The sequence below is a fragment of the Podarcis vaucheri genome (assembly GCF_965113315.1).
Source record: "Podarcis vaucheri genome assembly, chromosome: 3".
NCBI lineage: Eukaryota > Metazoa > Chordata > Lepidosauria > Squamata > Lacertidae > Podarcis > Podarcis vaucheri.
In genome coordinates this window covers 38,318,694-38,340,767 of record NC_138761.1, presented here as the reverse complement: position 1 = coordinate 38,340,767, position 22,074 = coordinate 38,318,694, and the positions used below count along the sequence as shown (strand labels likewise).

Below are 22,074 nucleotides of genomic sequence, written 5' to 3'. Positions count from 1 at the left end.
CAGGCAGGAATAGCCCAAGTCATTCTTCTACCTGATCATCAGATCCTTTCCTATATTTTCAAGAGCATTACTAACAATAGTAAAAAGTGTCATATGATATGATTTATAGCAACACTTTTTATTATTATTTCTAGTAGTATTTTTGTAAATAAACATGCGATATAAAACTACTTCCCATTCTTCAAATTCTAGTTCCATCTATGAAATAAATGCTGGACTTCCTCCATTCTCATTTCCCCAACTAACAAGGCATCTGTTGAGACACACCTTTTTCTTCACAAGGAAAACAACATTACAAACATCATCAGCATTACAAGGGATAAGGCTGTACGGAGGCAGGTGCCAACAGCAAGCACTCTAGATTACAGAAGGGTCCTAAAATTAGGAAACGTTCCCACTTGAAGGATTCAACAGACTCTACATTCCCCTGAAAGCCCACTTTAATTCTATAGATGTAACTCTCTGAAATCTGTGTGATGTTTGCTTCTGGTTGGGGAGGTTAATTGGACTGAATGGCAAAACAAAACAACCAGAATAGTCTGTGCTTCCTGGTGGGAACAGCTTGCTCTTTCCTCTGCATGCCAACCCCCCCCCCCCGCCATGTACTCTTTAAATGGGGGGGGGGGGGGAGAGAAAGCAGCAGGCTGCCTGCAAGGAAAAAGGAATAGCCAGGTACCATAAGCATTCAATATAAACCACAATGATTACTGATAATAAAAGTCACCTGGCTTCATAGCACACTTACTTCTATTGGCTGTGAACACTATTATGGCAGACACATTTATGGAGCAAAAGCAAAATTGAAGCATAAATAAGTCTTTAAACTGCATTCTGTGGGGCCTGGTTCTTGCAAGGAGCAGTTCTTGGAAGTTTATTAGAGTTGTCCTCTATTACAACCATGTATTTGGCATCCTACAATAGATTTCACTGATAACATGCTCCCCACCCCCATGTTGTATTTTACTAGTTGTTAGCTTTTATTTGCCCACCTTTTAAAAATCTGGATAGCAGTGAGATGGAAAATGCAAATGGTTCAATTTCCTTGTGTCTCCACAATTTTAGAATGTCTGTGTCGGGCACATGATCAAACACTTCTCCATATAAAAAACTCACTGTCCATTCAAAACAACCACATTTTGATGTGCAGGAAAGTATTTCAAAGTAGGCATGTGTTTAAAGATGCAACCTTGCATTCTGGGAAGAAGAAGGGGAAAAAAGCCCAATAGATTTTTTTTTTAATAATAAAAAACCCCACACAGTACTGTTCCAATTCCATTTTAGTATCCTGAAAGAATGTCAAAACGGGTTCCATGGAGCTTTCTAGAAGAGGAGAATTCTGAAGCACTGTGTGACTACACCGCAAGTATGGTTTTCTTTGATCAGCTGCGTTTATATTGGCGTACACATTTGTTAGCATAAGGAGTGATGATGGTAAGCACTGTGCTAAAGACACATCAACCCACAATACACAAACAGAAGTAGTTCTAAAACAAGATTATGTGGGAAAGCAGGAAAGTCCATATATATATATATATATATATATATATATATATATGTATGTATAGAGAGAGAGCGCGTGCGCACTTTAAAAGCAACCTCAGGGTGCACAGAGATGACACACAGGAATGTCCATAAAACACCACAGAACAATTCAATTTATCCAAATGACACTTCAACCATATTGATCATTCAATCAAATCAGAGGTTACAGTGATAGTAAAGCGCAGAATTATTGATTTGTCTCCCATCCCTCCCACCATAGTTTCTGGCGAAACAACTGTCTTGGATCAGCGAAACACCAAAAAGGTTTGTTTACGGCTCCTTGTTGGTTTACAGTACTACACGCAGGTCCAGCTGTTTGGATAGCTGAATCTGTGGTGTGTATAGAGAGGTTTGTGTACTAATTCCTCATGTATGGATAAGTGAATTTCTGTATAACAAGTAGTTCAATAGTGGACCTACATGTATTTGGTTAAACTGTCCACTAGGCCCTCCCATCTAAATCATGCAGCAGAACTGTGGCGATGTCACAGTATGTTCATGATGCCAGGGCACCAAGGGTTAAGTGCTGAACTCAATTTTACACATTGAACTGAATAGAGGGAATCAAAAGTTGGGGGTTCTTCAAGTAAGCCATTGTTTACTAATAACAGTGCAGTAACTGGAAACATTTTAACTTCATTTCAAATTAACTATCAATGATTTTACATTTTCTAAAGGCTCTGGTTATGTTAGCTGTCTCAGTTAAAGATACTGACTTACATAAATATGGTATAATTAATATACATATGCACATGTGCACGCACATGTATGTGTTTGTCTTATGAATGCTAACTGGACTACTTGGTTCTGAAGGAAAATAATGTGATGTTATTTATCCACAGAACTGGAATCCACAATAAAACATGGTGACCTGTAGGTAAATATATAATGAAGCTCCAGCCAGTTGGTTTCCCCCCCCTACTCTCCACTGAAAATGAACAAATACTTAATATGAGCTTAGGTGGGCACTTCCTTGTCCAATGGAAGGTCAATGATCATGAAAATGGTGGTTGGGGGTGGGGTAGGGAGGCTGTTCCTAAAGTGCCTGTCATGTTGTACTGAATTCTAGGGTCCTTCAACTTGCCCTCATCTATTTCTCACCATAGCTCTTTGACTTGAAGAAAGCAAAGTAGCTCCCACCCTTTCCCACTCCCCCAACTCTCTCCTGTCTCACCCAGTGAGCCCCTGTTTCCAATTGGGGATGGGGGTGGTGCTTTTGTAAACACATGTAACCCCACTGGGTGACCTATGACAAGAAATGCAGGATAAGAAAAAGCACTCAGAAGTGTTGAACGGCTGGGGTCTGGTGACTCTGTACTGAGACAGAGAACTAGGAATTTATAGAAATGGGGTTGAATATTTGTTGATGTGATAATGTGATGGAGAACAACTTTATCTGAAGTTTCGAAAAGCCTGTTCCCAGGTGTAAGTAAATAAGGAAGTTACTGCATTTCACTTTTTGTACAGTTTGTCTTAACATTCTGTACTTTTGCATTGTGTGCAACTTTGATAAGATCACCATAAGATGTACTTTTTGATAAAAGGGGAGATATATATATATATATATATATATATATTCATTTGCGACTGTCTCTCAGGCTCACATACAGTGGTGCCTCGCAGGCCGAAAAGAATTCGTTCCGCGAGTCTTTTCATCTTGCGATGTTTTTCGTCTTGTGAAGCACGGTCCGTCGCAACTGCGCCTCTTCAAGCGGCTTTTTAAAAAAAGCACAAGACGTTTTCGTCTTGCGAAGCAAGCCCATAGGGAAATTCGTCTAGCAAAGCAACGCAATAACGGAAAACCCTTTCGTCTAGCGAGTTTTTCGTCTTGCGAGGCATTCGTCTTGCGGGGCACCACTGTAATGCTGCCACTTTAACACTTGCCTTCCTTTCAGGGCTGCTTATCAAACTAATGCACATAAGCTGCTTTGAACCACGTAGGCAAAAGCACCATATATTACCATCAAACTAGTTATAGGCTCATGAAACAAAGGAGCTGAGATTTAAGAAGAGCATATATAAGAAATGGAAGAAAGGTGAAATCATGAAGGAGCCAACGGTTGCAGGGAGAAGGTCAGGCAGGGCAAAACTCAGAACGAGCTCAGGCTTGTAAGAGTGGTGAAAAATAATTTTAAAAAGATTTCTTTGACTATGCTTGAAGCAAGGGGAAGGACAAAAACAAGGAAGTGGTAAGCTCTCTGCGTGGAGAAGATGGACAAATGATATTGGGTAACTGCTCAACACCTACTTTGCCTCTGTCTTCTTGCAAAAAAAAAAGGAAGGACACCTGGCTTGCCAGTAGTATGTGTGAAAAGGATCTGGGGGTCTTAGTATCATAGAATCATAGAATCATAGAGTTGGAAGAGACCACAAGGGCCATCGAGTCCAACCCCCTGCCAAGCAGGAAACACCATCAGAGCACTCCTGACATATGGTTGTCAAGCCTCTGCTTAAAGACCTCCAAAGTAGGAGACTCCACCACACTCCTTGGCAGCAAATTCCACTGTCGAACAGCTCTTACTGTCAGGAAGTTCTTCCTAATGTTTAGGTGGAATCTTCTTTCTTGTAGTTTGGATCCATTGCTCCGTGTCCGCTTCTCTGGAGCAGCAGAAAACAACCTTTCTCCCTCCTCTATGTGACATCCTTTTATATATTTGAACATGGCTATCATGTAGTAGACCACAAGTTGAACATGAGTCAACAGTGTGAGGAAGGAGCAAAAAAAAGAAGGGGAAAAGGTAGTGCTATTGTAGGCTGTATCAACAGATGTAGAGTATCCAGATCAAGGGCAGTAATAGTACCACCTCTGGAATACTGTGGAATGGACTCCCTCACAAGGCTGTGGACTCTCTTTCCTTGGAGGTTTTTAAGCATCTGTTATGGATGCTTTAGTTGATCTAGATTGAAAGCAGCAGATGAGGATAAGCATGAATGATTATGGATTGAGAAAATTGATGTTTTCCTGCTGCAAATGGGTTAGTGTGTGTGTGCATCCCTAGTCCAAATTTAGATGAGCCTGTTTTGCTCATCTCTGTATCACTCTGGCAGATGCAGGTTCTAAGTCCCACTTGCTATAGAAGGTGCTGCTAAGCAAAGGAACAGCAGGTCAGGACCTTGTGAACAAGTCCAGTGTCCCCCACACTGCCCTTGACTGCAGTCCTTTTACCCTCTAATTTGTTAGCTCAAGATTTAATACTGGTATACTGCTTTGCCTTGTGCTGTTTGTTAAGGAAGCCATTCAATAATTCATCCCCATCTGATCTGCTGGATGTAATAATGTGCTACATGAATTGCCAAGAAATCACATCCAGGGAGCACCTCAATCTTCTAAACCCAGTAGGTGTATTAATATTAAAAATCAGTTACACTGCATAGAAAATAATAACTTGATATTTTGTTGGAATATATTGGAAAAATCTTGACCAAAATTGACTGCAACATTGATTTAGATGCGTAATCTGTGGGTATTAGAATAATGCTTATCACCTTTATACCACTGTTTTCAAAAAGTTATGCTCACAGTGAACAGGTCCTGGAAGACTGATTGATAATTGTCAAATCCTTCCCACCAAGCTTGTACTGCCATCTAGTGGTTTGTTATAGTAACAAAGTGTGTCCAACAGATGAAGGGAGGGTGATCAAATTCTGTGCTGTGGTCAAACCTTTTTAAAAATGTCATCCTTCCTTTTAAGTTTTTCTTCACTATAAATTAAATACATATATTCCTAAATACAGGAATATGTTCTGCAGGACATTTAGAAACTTTCTCAAAAGGGGCAAAGGGCAGGACATTTTTCTTCCCTCTTCTCCAATCCCCTACTCAGCCCAACTAAAGCCCAACTCACCCAACTTCCAGGATGAGAAACCACTGATGCAAAGCAGATGTGCAGCTGCTGTTGCCCACACAGGGCTGTTTCCCATAGAATGAGCATGTACCTCCCAATCTGACTGGGGATGCCCATCTGGATGCCACACAAAGCTTTGCAATGTGCACACAATTTCACATCGGATTTACACCCAGAAAGCAGCAAGTATTTAACTGAATGAAGGTATTGTGGCCTCATGTGGCTAGCCCTGGAGACAGTTGATACACAGCTCCTTTTAGGTTAGGAGCTCAAGCAGGAGACCAGGAATGGTTTGGGAAGGAGACTTAAAGACACAGATCTCTGAAGGGGATTGGAGACCCACCGTGGTCTAGATCTCCCTTTCACTCCTTCTCCACCAGAATAAAGTAATCTGCCTTAAAGATCATGCATATATTATGGTACCTGACCCCAGTCTGATCAATGAAATCCCATCACCACTAGGTTAGAAGGGGTGCAAGATGTTATACGCTTACAGTGGGAGTGCTGGAGGGTACAAAGTTTTTTGTTTGATCTTTACAGCTCTCTCTTTTTTTTAATAATTTTTATTGTTTTTTAACACATATTTAACACAAACAAAACACAATACAATAACAAACAAACACATAAACATGTAAAATTTCAAAACCTTCTTTTCTTAAACCCTGTTTCTCCGACTTCCCCATACCCTCCCTTTCTGCATCCCTGTTTTCAAATTTCTTCCAGCAAATCCTCACTTCAAAATTTAACTAATTAACCTTTTACTCCTCTTGTCTTTACCAAATTGATCTTTACAGCTCTCACAGTGGTAGCAATTCAGCTGAACATGCATAGCTGTCAACTTTCAGATTTGAAAATAAGGGATCAGCAGCCTCACCTGTCCCGGGGGCAGTATCTAACAATCCGGGATAGAAGTGGGAAGCAGTGGGAAACGGCATGGGAATAAGGGAATTCCCCGCAAAAAAAGGGAAGGTTGACAGCTATGTGAACATGGGGCCAGCTTTGTTCAGGGAGGCAATAAAGGATTGGCACGTACCTTGTTCTCACAGAGAAATTGACACAGCAATTTCAAATGGTGAATGGGAAACTTAGGAAGGATACCTTCATGGAAGAATGGCTTGAATTATGTTTCCTTGTTAATTTCAGCAATCACTTAATGATTGCTATGTATTTTCTCTTCTAACTGCAGTATATCGTACTAGGGGAATAGTGATTTTCTTCCCCTTCTGGCTGACTTTATAACTCAGTGATGAAAGGTTTACTTATACTCTTTTGTGTTGCTGTTGTTTGGATTGTTATACTCCTATATTTAAAAGCTTGCTGTCTGCTTTGAAATCAACACTAGTGAGAAGTAAGAAGTAAAAAACTTGCAGCATGCCAGACATAGCATGATGTAGTACTGCCATCTTGTGACTTGTAAGAAGGCAGAGGCAAGAGGACTGCTCCTTGTACAATTTCATGTGCAGAGCTGTATGCAGGTGGGTGTACTTTCCAGTGTGAGGACTGCTGCACAGTTTATATGCACATGTTGTGGAATGTAAAAATTGCACAAAAACAAAAGAAGCAGCTCAGGCTCACACTAGATTTGATGGCAGAACTGCTCCCATGTATAAACTAGGGGAGTGGGATCTCCTGTTTGCAACAATGTTTGCAACAAAAGGGCCATTCAAGTGGGGTGCTAAACTCTCTGCCCTGTATTACAGCTTCTCTCCAGGGTCATTTTCTGCCCAGCTTGGTTCCAGAGCAATGTTAAAAACTCCCCAGGCACCAGGCACATTATGCAACTGGTGTGGGTCCAACTGTAACCACATAATCTCTGGATGAAGCCAGGTTGGCGACTGACATCTCCATCTGGCTGCCCACCTCTCAGCTTTTTTAGGCAGAGTAGCAGAAGAGCTTACTTACTGCATTTATATCCCACCTTTTTCTCCAAGGAGTACATGGTTCACCCATGTCCTCAGTTAATCTCTACGACAACCCTGTGAGGTGGGATAAGAGGTTGTGACCCAAGGTCACCCACTGAGCTTCATGACTGAGTGGGGAATTGAACCCTGACCTCCCAGGTCCTAGTCCAACACTCTAACCACTATACCCCACTGGCTTCCTAGGGTTCTTCTGATATGGGGCAGCTAGATATGAAGAAGGTAAATAAGTATGGGGAAAGCAAAACGTCACTTAGAGAAGGATCTGAAATATCTTCCTTGAAGCTTTTATTTGTTTTATTCTGGATTGTTTTATTTGTTTGGATTGTTTGATTGTGTTGTAAACTGTTTTGAAATGTTTTCTTTAAAATATTAAGCAGAATATATATATATATATATATATATATATATATATATATATATATATGCAGGTTTTGGTGTCTTCGGGTGTCTTCCCGTGTAAGAGTCGGGGTGTCTGTGCGACGTTTCGACGAGGTCTCACTCGTCATCTTCAGGCTGGTGCTTTCGGCTTCTTGTTACTGGAACAGAGCAGAATCTGGTGTTTGAGTTCCTATAAATACTGTTGAGGGGTGTGGTGTATAGCCTCCAACGTTCTGGGCAGAGAGGAACGTTCTAATCTAGGAACTTCCTCTCTGCCCAGAACGTTGGAGGCTATACACCACACCCCTCAACAGTATTTATAGGAACTCAAACACCAGATTCTGCTCTGTTCCAGTAACAAGAAGCCGAAAGCACCAGCCTGAAGATGACGAGTGAGACCTCGTCGAAACGTCGCACAGACACCCCGACTCTTACACGGGAAGACACCCGAAGACACCAAAACCTGCATTCCTGTACCCGTGAAAATCTACGAAAGCATATATATATATATATATATATATATATATATATATATATATGCAGGTTTTGGTGTCTTCGGGTGTCTTCCCGTGTAAGAGAGCTCTGTTCCAGTAACAAGAAGCCGAAAGCACCAGCCTGAAGATGACGAGTGAGACCTCGTCGAAACGTCGCACAGACACCCCGACTCTTACACGGGAAGACACCCGAAGACACCAAAACCTGCATTCCTGTACCCGTGAAAATCTACGAAAGCATATATATATATGCTCTGTTCCAGTAACAAGAAGCCGAAAGCACCAGCCTGAAGATGACGAGTGAGACCTCGTAGAAACGTCGCACAGACACCCCGACTCTTACACGGGAAGACACCCGAAGACACCAAAACCTGCATATATATATATATATATATACACTTTCCATTGTGGCAACCACAATCTAAGTTCAAACTGTCATTTGGATGACAGCCAGTCATTTGGATGACAGAGAGCCAGTGTGGTGTAGTGGTTAAGAGTGATAGACTCATAATCTGGGGAACCGGGTTCGCATCTCCGCTCCTCCACATGCAGCTGCTGGGTGACCTTGGGCCAGTCACACTTCTTTGAAGTCTCTCAGCCTCACTCACCTCACAGAGTGTTTGTTGTGGGAGAGGAAGGGAAAGGAGAATGTGAGACTCCTTAGGGTAGTGATAAAGCGGGATATCAAATCCAAACTCTTCTTCTTCTTCTTCTTCATTTGGTGATTAGCTTATACATCTGAGTTTCTGACACTGTTCCAGGAGGAAAGGCTACATGGAGCCAAGCACTAAGTACAGGGAAGATTCAGTTTCCCTCACTCTATGTGCTCTTTTGCTCCATAAACAAATAAAGAAAAATGCATTTGCAATTCCACTTTATATGTAACTGGGGGACCCACAAATGGAGCTGCTGCTGCTGTTGTGCGTAGTTTGAGTCTCAGATACACAGAGCATTCATGACCACATGCCCAGATTAAAAAAATGTGATCAGAGGCACCACATGAAGAAACAGAAGCAATCATGAGAGCACTGAAGAGTTTTCTATAGGCTGTTTGGGCATTTTTGACGTCAGCACATTTACATCAGTGAGTCTAGGAGAAACAATGTCGGGTTTGTGGGGCATGTGCGTAAATGTATATCAAAAAAACTCACACCCAAACATCAAAGAGAACCAAGTAGGATGACACAAACATGGGAATATATTATCACCCTTAGGCAATTCCTAAAATAAATGACTGACCCTTTTCAGCCCACATTAAGGCTATTCATGCAGTTTGTCAAAAGGGAAAGAATGCCAGAGAAGACAGTTGAGAAGCACTTTACTTATAAATAGTTACAGCTGGTTTCTTTATGAAATTTACATGGCACTCTATGGCTCCTAAAGCAGCCCCCGGATAACAACTTGCAAAGACCATCAATAGAACAAAACCAATAAAATCATAAACTGTTAAACCAGAAGAACAAAGTAGTTTCTTGAAACCTCAGGACAACTTGGAAAACAAAGTAAAATCCACAAAAGGTTTATATCTATCTCCTAAAAACCAATGGACTGGAAGTGTGAAGTCTCTTTGGAGAGAGACTAACCTAACACAGGAACCACGGCTGAAAAGGTCCTGCCCCTTCCCTGAAGTTAGATGAGCCAAAAGAACAACTGGAAGCCATTGGTAAACCAGTGATAGAGAATATCAGATCTGAACTGATGTCAGTAAGCAGTTAAAAGATTAGTTTATGTTAGTTTAAGCCAGTGGTACTCAAAGGGTGTGGAGTGCCACACTGGTGTGGCAGGAGAGGATGGCAAGTGTTGCGAGAAGATTCAAGGACAATCAAAGAAACATTCAAATGTTTCAGTGGAATATAAAAAGGTAAAGGGACAGGATCACACTTCAAAACAACCTTGACAGATTAGAGAACTGGGCCAAAATGAACAAGATGAACTTTAACAGGGAGAAATGTAAAGTATTGCACTTGGGCAAAAAAAATGAGAGGCACAAATACAAGATGGGTGACACCTGGCTTGAGAGCAGTACATGTGAAAAGGATCTAGGAGTCTTGGTTGGCCACAAACTTGACATGAGCCAACAGTGTGACGCGGCAGCTAAAAAAGCCAATGCAATTCTGGGCTGCATCAATAGGAGTATAGCATCTAGATCAAGGGAAGTAATAGTGCCACTGTATTCTGCTCTGGTCAGACCTCACCTGGAGTACTGTGTCCAGTTCTGGGCACCACAGTTCAAGAAGGACACTGACAAACTGGAATGGGTCCAGAGGAGGGCTACCAAAATGGTCAAAGGCCTGGAAACGATGCCTTATGAGGAACGGCTAAGGGAGCTGGGCATGTTTAGCCTGGAGAAGAGGAGGTTAAGGGGTGATATGATAGCCATGTTCAAATATATAAAAGGATGTCATATAGAGGAGGGAGAAAGATTGTTTTCTGCTGCTCCAGAGAAGCGGACACAGAGCAATGGATCCAAACTACAAGAAAGAAGATTCCACCTAAACATTAGGAAGAACTTCCTGACAGTAAGAGCTGTTCGACAGTGGAACTTGCTGCCAAGGAGTGTGGTGGAGTCTCCTACTTTGGAGGTCTTTAAGCAGAGGCTTGACAACCATATGTCAGGAGTGCTCTGATGGTGTTTCCTGCTTGGCAGGGGGTTGGACTCGATGGCCCTTGTGGTCTATTCCAACTCTATGATTCTATGATTCTATGACCCCTGACCATTAGGTCCAGTCATGGACACCTCGGGGGTTGGGGCGCTCATCTCGCTTTATTGGCTGAGGGAGCTGGCGTACAGCTTCTGGGTCATGTGGCCAGCGTGACTAAGCCACTTCTGGTAAACCAGAGCAGCGCATGGAAAAGCCGTTTACCTTCCCGCCAGAGTGGTACCTATTTATCTACTTGCACTTTGACGTGCTTTCAAAAAGCTAGGTTGGCAGGAGCAGGGACCGAGCAACGGTAGCTCACCCCATTGCGGGAATTTGTACTGCCAACCTTCTGATCGGCAAGCCCTAGGCTCTGTGGTTTAACCCACAGTGTCACCAGAATCAGTGTATACACACTCAGTGTAATATAGTATAGTATAATATCTCTCTCTCTTTTTTTAATCTGCAGAATACAGATCGATATCTTTTCAAAATGAGAGCAAGAACTTCAAGAAATACTGAGGCCAATCCTGGCTGTGATCCAAAATCGCCATTCAGACAGAGTGCTTGAGAAGGCTCATTTGACTCCCGTAGCAACTCCAAGCAAACCTCCAAACAAGAAAGTCTGTCTACCATATGTCCAATATATCCAAGCCTCAGATTCACATGGACTGGAAAAACTGGAGTTTGTTTGTCTCAAATCAGACCTAATATAAATGAGATTACCTGGGAAAAGCATTCTCATACACATACTTTGTTTGTACACATACTTAAAGTACATTTGTAAGTGGCATGTTTATAATTATATTTTGGGAATGTTTGTGTTCTTATGTGGCTGCATTGTTTTATACTTTCTGGATTTCCCATATATTATAAATAGTTGTGTTCTGTGTTATAAACCAAGCATAGCTAAGTTTCTTTTTGTCTTCCAGTGTATTTCTTATCAATAAAATTTTTGGTGTGGTGGGAGCAAAATTTTATTACCGTCATACCTTGGGTTACAGACGCTTCAGGTTGAGTTTTTTTGGGTTACGGACCCGCCGAAACCTGGAAGTACCAGAACGGGTTACTGCTGGGTTTCGGGGGTCGCGCATGCACAGAAGCGCCAAATCACAACCCGCGCGTGCACCACTGTGGATTGCAACGCTGCGGGTTGCGAATGTGCATCCAACATGGAACACATTTGCAACCCGAGCGTCCACTGTATTTATGTGTGGCCTAGAGAAAGAAGTTTGATAACCACTGGTTTAAGCCATAAGTTTCCTCTCTCTTTACTATCTGCTCCTCCAAGATGTACAAATTTAGATTATCACAGCAAACTTTATCAGGGGAAGGGCCACTCTTCCTTTTGCCCCCTTCTACTCAGATCATAGTGGGATGATGAAACATTTGGGGATCAGTTACCTCCAGAGATATAGTATAGATTAATAAAGGTAATTTGCTAGGAAGCATAGGGCATTCCATTCTTGGCTGATGAAAGAGAAGGTCAGCCTTTCTGAAATTTATTTTCTCCCCTCATACTTCACACTGTTCCCTAGAAGCTTGTACCACAGTTTAAAAAAACAAAACAAGAACAGGCATAATTGTGTGTTTCCATTCCATAACCCACGGTTTACTGTCTCTGTGTGGAATTCAGATGCCTCACAGGAACATAAGACAAAGCAATACAGGAATCTGCCCATTTGTAGGCTAACCTTGCTTCCTGAAGGTGGCGCCTCTGCCAAGGAAGAAGGGGGAAAGGCTGTTTCTATAACTGGTTTTACGCAATTTTCTCAGAACATTTCCTACCGATGGTTGTTACTGCAGAAACAGAGAAGAAGAAGGAGCCAACAAAGTCCCATCTGCCCAGGCTCGTGTTTCCCTTAAGGTAAAGCCCACTCTTGTAGGCCTGGATGATGCCCTGCAAAGAGATAAGAAGGAATAAGAATGAGAGTTTCTGGCAACAAGGCAGCTAAGTCAGCCTGGAGACTGTCAGACCAAGGCAAGATCGGAACTTGCTTTTCTGGCATGGCACATATTTAAAACATGAATAGACTCCTTCCTCCTAAGGCAGGCATAGGCAAACTCCGGCCCTCCAGATGTTTGGGACTACAACTCCCACCATCCCTAGCTAACAGGACCAGTGGTCAGGGATGATGGGAGTTGTAGTCCCAAACATCTGGAGGGAAAGAGTTTGCCCATGCCTGCTCTTAAGGGGCTATCATAGGTGGCTCCATGGGGCTTTTTATGTACAGCAATTTTAAGGATAGGTTGTGTTTTCACCCTGTTCTTTAAAATGCTGCTGTTTTAGTCTTTTTAACTGCATTGAAGTCTGCCCTAGGATCATATGATAAAGGTCAGGTAAAAATACTCTTAATAAATAATGGGATGGGGCAGTTTTCAGCTTGAACATGCAGACCACAGTATATATGGAACAAGGAAATTACTTAGTAGTAGTCATACGGCATAATTACTCCACAGTAGTTAAAACAGCCAGAGGTGTAGGGAGCACAGAAGCAGTGAGGAGATGCACTGTAAATGTGGCTAGTTACTGAAGAGTAAATCCCCATCATAGGTTTTTTTTTGCCACTGGGTGATCTTGAGTTAAACTGTGCATACACCAAAGGGTTAATGTGTATATGGGTCACACAGATCCAATTTTTCTCTGAGTATTTTCTCTCTCCACATTTTTCCACATGCAAATACTGTCAGTTGAACTCTATCTCAGTGCTTCCCATCCACGCTAGTGGGCAATGCTTGGATGTATGTGCACTGTGTATTGCCCCACTCCCCACAATTAGTACTTTCCACCTTCCCTGAAGCCTGATGTGCATTGTGGGCAGGTCTGGAAGCATTTGTTTAACTGTGCCAGCAGCCGATTTCTTACTTTGCTTTAATATCCAATATAACAGACATACACATAACAGCTAATTTAATAGGTTAATTTAAAGTGTGTGTGTGCGTGTGTGTGACATACCCTGCCTTGCTAGTAGCCCACCCTTCCTGAATTCTTGAAACCATGGCATGCACACAGGTATTTGTTTCTCGTGCACATGGCCATTATGATTACTATTTGTATACAAGTTTTTCCATATACAAGATTTGCACGGAACAATGGGTTAATTTTTTTTAAAGTGTGTGTTAAATACAAATATTATTTATTTGTGTATCTGAAGCCATTAGAAAAATGAAATACCCCAAAAGAACCCCACTAGCCCACCGAGCAGCACCTGCCAATGGAAGGTGGGGGTGGAGTGACAGATGGCACCCAGCAAAATGTCACCAAAAATGTTTTTAAAAGTACCCAATTAATGTGCATCCACTAATGCAATATCCACAAATTGGGAAAACCAAAATTTAAAGGGGGCGGGGAAGTGCAGGCTGCCACTTGAATAAGGACAACGTTGTGTTGACAGTGTAAAAACCAAACAAACGTGCACACATCCATTTTAAACTGGTGTGTGTGCGCACATGCACAAAGCCCTAGTTGCTACCTTTTAGCTCATAGGGTAAGGTTACCAGACATCCCCGTTTCCTGGGGACAACCCCCAGATTTACAAATCAGTCCCCTGACAAAAGCCATCTATTTAGTAGGAAGTTGAAAAGTGACCCCGGATTCATTGAAAAAAATCTGGTAACCTTATCATAGGGTAGCTGTGACTACAGAGGGCAGGGGAGAATCACATAAACCACTCCATGGAAAGAAGATGGGATATAAATTTGAACAGATAGCTGCCTCTTTCAAAGTGATCCTTTGACTAGGCAGAGAGAAGCCTTTGTTTCCCCTGTTTATACTTTCCCTATTCATGCGTGACACTTTGTTCCACCTGCTAAAGCTTAATTAAGATGTTGGGACATAGCAGAGAAGGGAAATTAAGTTATTAGTTATATTTGCACTATTGATTTTTGATCCATGCTTGCTCTTGGTCCATCCTGCTTTATTAATATACAAGGAAATATATATTTTATAATAAAATGCTGAAATGAAGAGAACAGTCCCTGTTCTTAGTTGCCCTGGCAATACTTTATAGGGCCAGCCTGCTTGTGATAATGGCTTTAATTAGTTCTGTGAATTTGGAAGCTGGCAATATGCTGCCACCTTCCCAGGGAAAAGCTATAGCTCTGGTTGGATTCTTGGCCTCTGACAGGACGACGTATATCTCTCTGGCCTGCGACAACAGCCTGAGCTGTTAGGGGCATATGAGGCACAGGGACTGGGCCAAGACTTGGAATCTGATAGCTCTTGCAGAAATACACCTCAGAGCTTGAATGGTAACTTTGTAGGGAGGATAAACTGGATGGAGAGGTACTGCCATGACATGCCTGTGGGTTCCCCTCCCTCCCTTCCAGCACCTCCCCTCTCCATGCCTCAGTTTCCCCCTTTCTCTGTTTTGCCAGAAATATAGGCTGAGTAAACACAGTTCAAAGAGTTAATTCCAACACATAAGCAGCCCTTTTATGGTTGGACTTAATTCAGATGTACCAAACAGAGGACTTGAAGAATTCTAGGTCCATTTTGGCATCTTAGTTGCACCATGGATTTTATGGTGAGATATGTCCTGTGATGACATTGCAGAGGAAACTGGTAACATGGATAGTTACAACATTGCTGCCAGCCTTCTTGGTTCTGCAGGTCTAAAAATTGTTTTGTTATAAATGTTTATCAAACAACAGCAGAAGCTTTTTCTAGTATGGAATCAGGGATTTAAGAACGCGTGTTTTTAAAGAAGGGAGACCTACTTCAATTTTAAGTAACGCAATAGGTGCCCTATGTGACTCCCAAATAGTTGATGTAGGAACACATGCACTAGAGCTACACCAAATTGCTTCACCACATGACAAGCAAGATATGTTCTTAGCAACAATTTTTTATCCTCCCTTCTAACAAACAATGACCCATAGTATAATAAAGCATCTTTATATACCCCAATGAATGAGTAGATAAAATTTAAATTGCCTCAAAATGGGCCCATTATTACAAAAAATGAAGCTTTAAGCATTAAATAAGCGGCACTGATAGATGATAATGACCATCCAGGATCTGTTTCTTATGTCTTCTGGCAAGCATCATCACTGTCTTACTGTAACTCATAGATCTAATGTTAGAATAGATTCCAAATCTGGACAGTAATCGTGGGATAATGAATCAGGAATGTCATAGCCTCCATTAAGCAGCACTTCTCGTTTATTTAAAAGATACTGAACATATTTTTTTGTGGGAATATCAAGATGACTTAGCCCTTGTTCACACATCACATTAAGCCATAGACCCTGTGAATTAATGTGAATGCTCAGTGTGCCTGTGTCCACTGGTGAAACCATGGGTATTGCAGTCTTCCTTTGCAGCTGGAAAGCAAACCATGGCCTGCCTTTGCATTACCTCCAATCCTGGGCTCATGGTTGGTTTCCTTCAAACAAACAAGTGCTAAGTCCAGAGCAAACTTTGGTTACTGAGAGGAACCAACCACAAATCCAGGTTCAGGTGCAACACTAAGTGAGACCACGGCTTGTTTCCCGGCAATGGGGGTGGAGTGAAGCACCCATGATTTCAGCAGTATAAACAAACATACTTTGTGTTCTCATTAAACCAAAGATAAAATAAACTATGGTTCAATATGACATGTGAACCAGGCAATATTGGGTGATAGTTTTCAGAGTCTTCTAAAAAGCCTTGGAGCGGATTACTTTATAAGCCATATCTGAAATCAAAGTTTCGTTGCCGGAGTACCTGCATCTGAGTGCCAGATTATTATGGTGTAGTGGTGATTAAGATTGTTTTGAAGTTAGATGGACCTTGCCCTTTCCAAATGAAAGTTATTATTTCTCCACATTATTAACACAGATAAGTAACAACAATATATTGGGGTGAATATTAATCTTAATGCGTCTTTTCAGGTACATAGGTGAAACATCATAAACCCTAACTGGCTCCTTATCTGAGAGTCTTTACTACAAGAAAGGTTCTCTCCCACACTGATAATGTGGAAGAAAATCAAACCTGTGAGACCATATACGCAAACAAGACACGCATGGAAGCATCATTGGGCTTCCAATGATCCTTACGAAGGATTACCAAAACCTGCTCCTGCTCCCAAGGAGGCTATGAAACTTGGTATAGATTGTGGTCCAAGAAGAGAGAGCTTAACCATGATCCTACCTTTCAATGACATGCTAAGCCAAACCTTGGCTTAGCTGCTGTTGCACTGTGCTGTGCTAAAAGATCTGGAGGGAGGAAAGCAGGTACTATAGCTTGGCTAACTGTGATGTGCAAACCAAGTCAGGGAATCATGCCCATCTCATGCACCTCCTGCATTATAATTGGGGGGTAGTCATGTCTCAGTCTCCCTGTTGTGGAAAAGGGAAGACTAAAGAACAGTGGGATGAGATGAAGCCAACCAAGCTCAAAATCAACTACAGTGGTGCCTCGCAAGACGAAATTAATTCATTCCGTGAGTTTTGTCGTCTTGCGATTTTTTTCGTCTTGCGAAGCACGGTGTTGGGACCAAAGTCTTTAAAAACCTCAAAAAAGGCTACCACACCGCGTTCTATGAGTTGCTCCTCAAAGTCAAGTCGCAACTATATTAACGGTGTTAAGAAAAAGGAAACAAACTTGCAAGACGTTTCCATCTTGCGAAGCAAGCCCATAGGGAAAATCGTCTTGCGAAGCAGCTCAAAAAACAAAAAACCCTTTCGTCTAGTGAGTTTTTTGTCTTGCGAGGCATTTGTCTTGCGAGGTACCACTGTACTTCTCTCCCTCACCCAGAAAGGTTCTCCCAAAGACTAAGCCACAAAATTCAAACCAGACTGTGCCAGAAGCAAGAGCAGAAGCCCAGAGGGTACACCAAATTGCCTACATATCAGTTGACTCAAAAGAGTGAGTCCAGCTTGTAATTTCTATGATTAAAAGAATCAGTAGCAAATCACGTGGAAAACAGTCTTCTTTGCTTTTTCCAATTGATCTGCTTTCTCTAACCCTTATCCTTCCTCATCGATTAACTCTGCTGTTTGTTATTTTCACCTACCAAATCGTATCTAAAAACCCTTTTATACTGCAAGTGCCCTGCCTTTCTGTTTATCTTGTAAAGCCAGTTGAACACATTAGGTGGTGTATCAATAATAATAATAAAATAACGTTAAGCTTAGGAGAAGTGATGTGAAACACAACACATGACTTTACATCTCTATATGCTACTTCATTTTGGCCATGTTCTCCCATGAGTTCTTCAGGGACAGTCACATCCAAATATGGGAATAATGTCAACAGAAAATAGCACTGAGAATTTTTTTTAAAAAATCCACAGTTATTTGTCTTGTTCATAGCAATAGCTATTTATATTTACATAGCAATACTTCAAGTATATTTCTCAGGACGTCTTATAAGAGGGAAAGGACGCCTGTGGCCCTCCAAAGTCATTGGACTGCATCAGACCTAGCCAGCATGGTTATTAGTCAGGGATAGTGGGAGTTCTAGTCCAGAAACATCAGTTGTTTTCCCTGCCTTGTCTTACAACAACCCCATAGGGCAGCATTTTCATCTCCATATTGCAGAGGGTGAGCTGACCAGGGCCAGCTCAGAGGGTGAAGCAGCCTTGCTCAAGCAGCAGAATGTGAAGTACCAACAAAACAGCCTTCTTCAACTTGGTGCTCTCCATAACAATAAAAGGAGGAAAATGGTTAACTATTTTGTTTGTGGTTGGATTTCTAGTACCATGAGAAGATGGCACTATTTGGACTATTTGACTGCATTAGGGGCACGGTACTTCTGTCTGATAATGCAATAATGAAGAAGCTCACGACTGAGGGAACATCTGAACTGAGGACTTCCTGCTCAGACTCTCAGATGTCCCAGCTCACATGCATTCAGCATCTCATGCCCCATGTGACATTCTTCCCTTTCAGCACAATGGGAGAACCATACCTCTCACCATCTCTTGACCTTTGGCCATGCCAGCTAGGGCTGATGGAACTTTCTTGCACAGTATCTTTCTACACTATGGATGAGGAATGGAGACCCTTTGGCCCTCCAGATGCTTTTGGACTCCCAACTCCCATCAGCCCCAGCTGCAGTGCCAATGAACAGGGTGGATGCGAGTTGTAGCCTAACATCTGGAGGACCATAGATTCCCCATGGCTGCCCTATTGTTTCAGGCAAGGCTTTTTTTCAGGGAGAGCTCAGCTCCAGCACCTCGCAGGTGGGTGCCATTGCTATTCTAACAGAACAAGGCAGAAGCTCATGGGGAGCTCCAGCATCTCTTTTTCTAGAAAAATAGCACTGGTTCAGGTATAATGTGGTCTTCTTCAAAGTCTTGCGTTTTTGAACAGGCGGCTTCCCTGGTTTCTACAGAAAACTCTTTATCGTAGAACCCTTTCTGGGGGGTTCTTTGCCCTCCCATCCACCGTCCCAACCATCTTCGTGGATGTGCAGTGCTTCACTCTACCCTAGTATTTCCAGAAGGGCTGGCCTGTCCATGGACTTCTACTTTTCCTTTTTTGCAAACGTTCTTCCGGACAGACTTCCTCCCCACCCGCCAGGCACCTTCCTTGCCACATTCCCACAATTATACTGTCCTCTATCAGCCAGTTCTCTCCCCGCTCCCAACCTCCTTTCGGGCCTTGGAGCGCGTGGAGACGAGCATGCCTCTGCCCGCGTGCAAAGCGCCCTCCCCTCAACCGTAAGAGCCCCCCCCCCATTAAGTATCTACAAACAGCAGCCTAACGGCCTGAGGGGAGAGAGGCGCATGCGAGGACAAGTTTCGCACACAGCCGGCGCCTCCCTTCCCTCACGGGATTCGGCCCAGCCCGGCCGTCGCCGTCCTGTCGTCCCCCTCGCTGCCCCGGGGCTCAGGGGCGAGTCTCCCCTCGGAGGCGGCGGGACGGGCTCGCTCCCCACCCCGGTGCCCCCGGTACCTTGGCGAGGTCCTCGAGGTCCTCCCTCTCGAGGCACGTGTAGTTCTCCAGCAGGTCCCACTTCTCACTCAGCAGCCGCCCCGCCAGGTCTCTCTCGCGGGGCGACTCGAGCGCCCAGAACGCGGCGCTGCCCAGCAGCAGGTAGCTCAGGTAGGCGAGCAGCAAGAACGGCGTGGCGGGAAGCCGGCGGCCCGAGGACGAGGCGGCTCCCGGCGTCGCCCGGCCGCACCTCCCGCCGCAGACGCACATCGCCAGCTTCGTGCCTTCACCGGCCCGCGCGCAAGTTCAGTGGGCGGCAGCGGCGCTGGGCCACACTCGGCCAGGCCGGGGAAGCGGCTCCGAGCTACCCTGGCGGCTTCCCCTAAGACGCCGGCGGCTCTCTGAGGCTCTGGGAGGAGCCAAGGCAGCGCCTCGCGCTTTTCAAACCCGGCGAGTAGCTCCGCTTCCGTCAGTCGCAGCGCGCTCACTCGCGGAGTTGGGCCCGCGGGAGCGAACTTGGGGCCCTCAAGGTTGGGGCCTGGGGAGGCGTTGGGTGCCCAAAGCCCTCCAGAAGGGCCGCAGCATCGCCGCCCTCGTTTTAGGCCCGGCGCCCCGCCAGCCCCTGGAAGTAAATGTTGAGAGGGGGAGTGCTGGCCACAGAGTAGCTACTCAAAGGGTAACCCACATTTGGTGCGTCTCAACAGTGGACGAGAGACCTGCGGCAGCATTAGGTCGCCAGAGATGGGCGGAGCAATTCTAACTAGGTAGATGCACATAAACTGCATCCTAACTGCTTCTGGCCAGAAGGTCAGTGGTCAAAATCGGGGGAGGGCAGTGAAAACTTGGATTTTCTGGTCTTCCACGGACTCCTGTGGATTTAGTTACACCTGGGTGGTGCAAGTGGGTGGGGCCAGCTAATCAAGGGAGTTTAGGTTCAGCCCCCGCCACGCCCACCACCTTTGGCATAATTTATGACAGCAAGGCTTTCCCTCACCCATAAATAGATCTGCCAGGGCAAGTAATTGCCCTTAAAGTCAGCTTAGCCAGGGGGATGTACACCGCATTCTTACCCCTACCAGTCAATGTATCTAGTGATTAGGTAAAGGTAAAGGTACCCCTGCCCGTACGGGCCAGTCGTGTCCGACTCTAGGGTTGTGCGCTCATCTCACTTAAGAGGCCGGGGGCCAGCGCTGTCTGAAGACACTTCCGGCTCACGTGGCCAGCGTGACAAGCTGCATCTGGCGAGCCAGTGCAGCACACGGAAACGCTGTTTACCTTCCCGCTAGTAAGCGGTCCCTATTTATCAATTTGAACCCGGGGGTGCTTTCAAACTGCTAGGTTGGCAGGCGCTGGGACTGAGCAACGGGAGCGCACCCCGCCGCGGGGATTCGAACCGCCGACCTGATGATCGGCAAGTCCTAGGCGCTGAGGTTTTACCCACAGCACCACCCGCGTCCCTTAAAGCTTCCTCTTTCATAGATTCAGGCAGAATTAGAGAGATAGTCTTGGGCAGGTCCCCCTGAAAATTGAGTGACATCAACTGAAGTCTGTGATTAGGAGTGTGCTGTTAAAATTTGCGCTCTACACACTATGGTTTAGGATCATGCTGCTACAGACTATGACTCCAGCTATAGGGATTAAAAGTGCTATTTCAGTTCAGGGATGATCCAGTTAATGATAAGTGTCTAGGATCATTCTGGACTAGACAAATGAGGGATGTTTTTAAGTGTAAAGAAAATAAACATTTTGGGGGGCAATGCAGGGCTACAAAATGACACTGAAGCATATCCATTTTCCTTAACATTCTCTTGCAATATGGGCCATGCAGTATTTATTTTACTTCTTCACTTTCTATCCCACTCTTCATCAGCATATGATCCATGGGCAGGTTACATCATAAAACATATACAACAAATCCAAATACAACAGGATACATTGCATTGTAAAAGTAAAACACAACTGGAATTCTTACAAATAGTCCTACAGTCCTGCCACTACTTCATCAAGTTTACAGCTGACCTCATAACATGAAGCCCTATCCCAAGACCTGGGCAAAAAGGCAAGTCGTTAGCTAGTACATCTTGAAGGAATAAGTTCCATAGTTTAGCTATGTGCTGTGTGAACAAGTACTTTCTCTTTCTTAAATTTTCCAGCATTCAGCTTCATTTGCCTTGTAACCTTACCTGCCTTTGCTCCAAACTAAAAAGTCCCAGATGGTATAACTTTTCCACATAGGGGAGTTGCTCCAACTCCTTGATCACTTTGGTTGCTCTTTTCTGAACTTTAGGAAGAGAAGCTTTGGATTACTGGCTGTGAAGAAAGATGTCATTACCATTCCCTGTTACCATTCCCTGCAGCACCTTTGTGATGAACGAATGCAGGGGTAGCC

General features: G+C 43.8%; 1 protein-coding gene and 1 long non-coding RNA gene across 2 annotated transcripts in view; one reads left to right on the top strand and one right to left on the bottom strand.

Moving 5' to 3' along the window:
• The window catches only part of KCNK17 (potassium two pore domain channel subfamily K member 17), a 28,981-nt gene extending 8,478 nt beyond the window's left edge, over positions 1-20,503 (bottom strand). The window contains exons 1-2 of the mRNA XM_082214886.1: positions 19,707-20,503; positions 12,609-12,720 (exon numbers count right to left, since the gene is read on the bottom strand). Of these exons, the coding sequence (XP_082071012.1) occupies positions 12,609-12,720; positions 19,707-19,955 (361 nt within the window). The 5' untranslated portion in view covers positions 19,956-20,503. The remainder of the gene's footprint in view (positions 1-12,608; positions 12,721-19,706) is intronic.
• On the top strand, positions 1,358-11,943 carry LOC309527908. Its single transcript, XR_014217424.1, has 6 exons — positions 1,358-1,431; positions 2,385-2,419; positions 4,591-4,647; positions 4,773-4,878; positions 6,737-6,862; positions 11,290-11,943. It is a non-coding gene; the product is annotated as an uncharacterized lncRNA (long non-coding RNA).
• Positions 20,504-22,074: the final 1,571 nt, after the last annotated feature.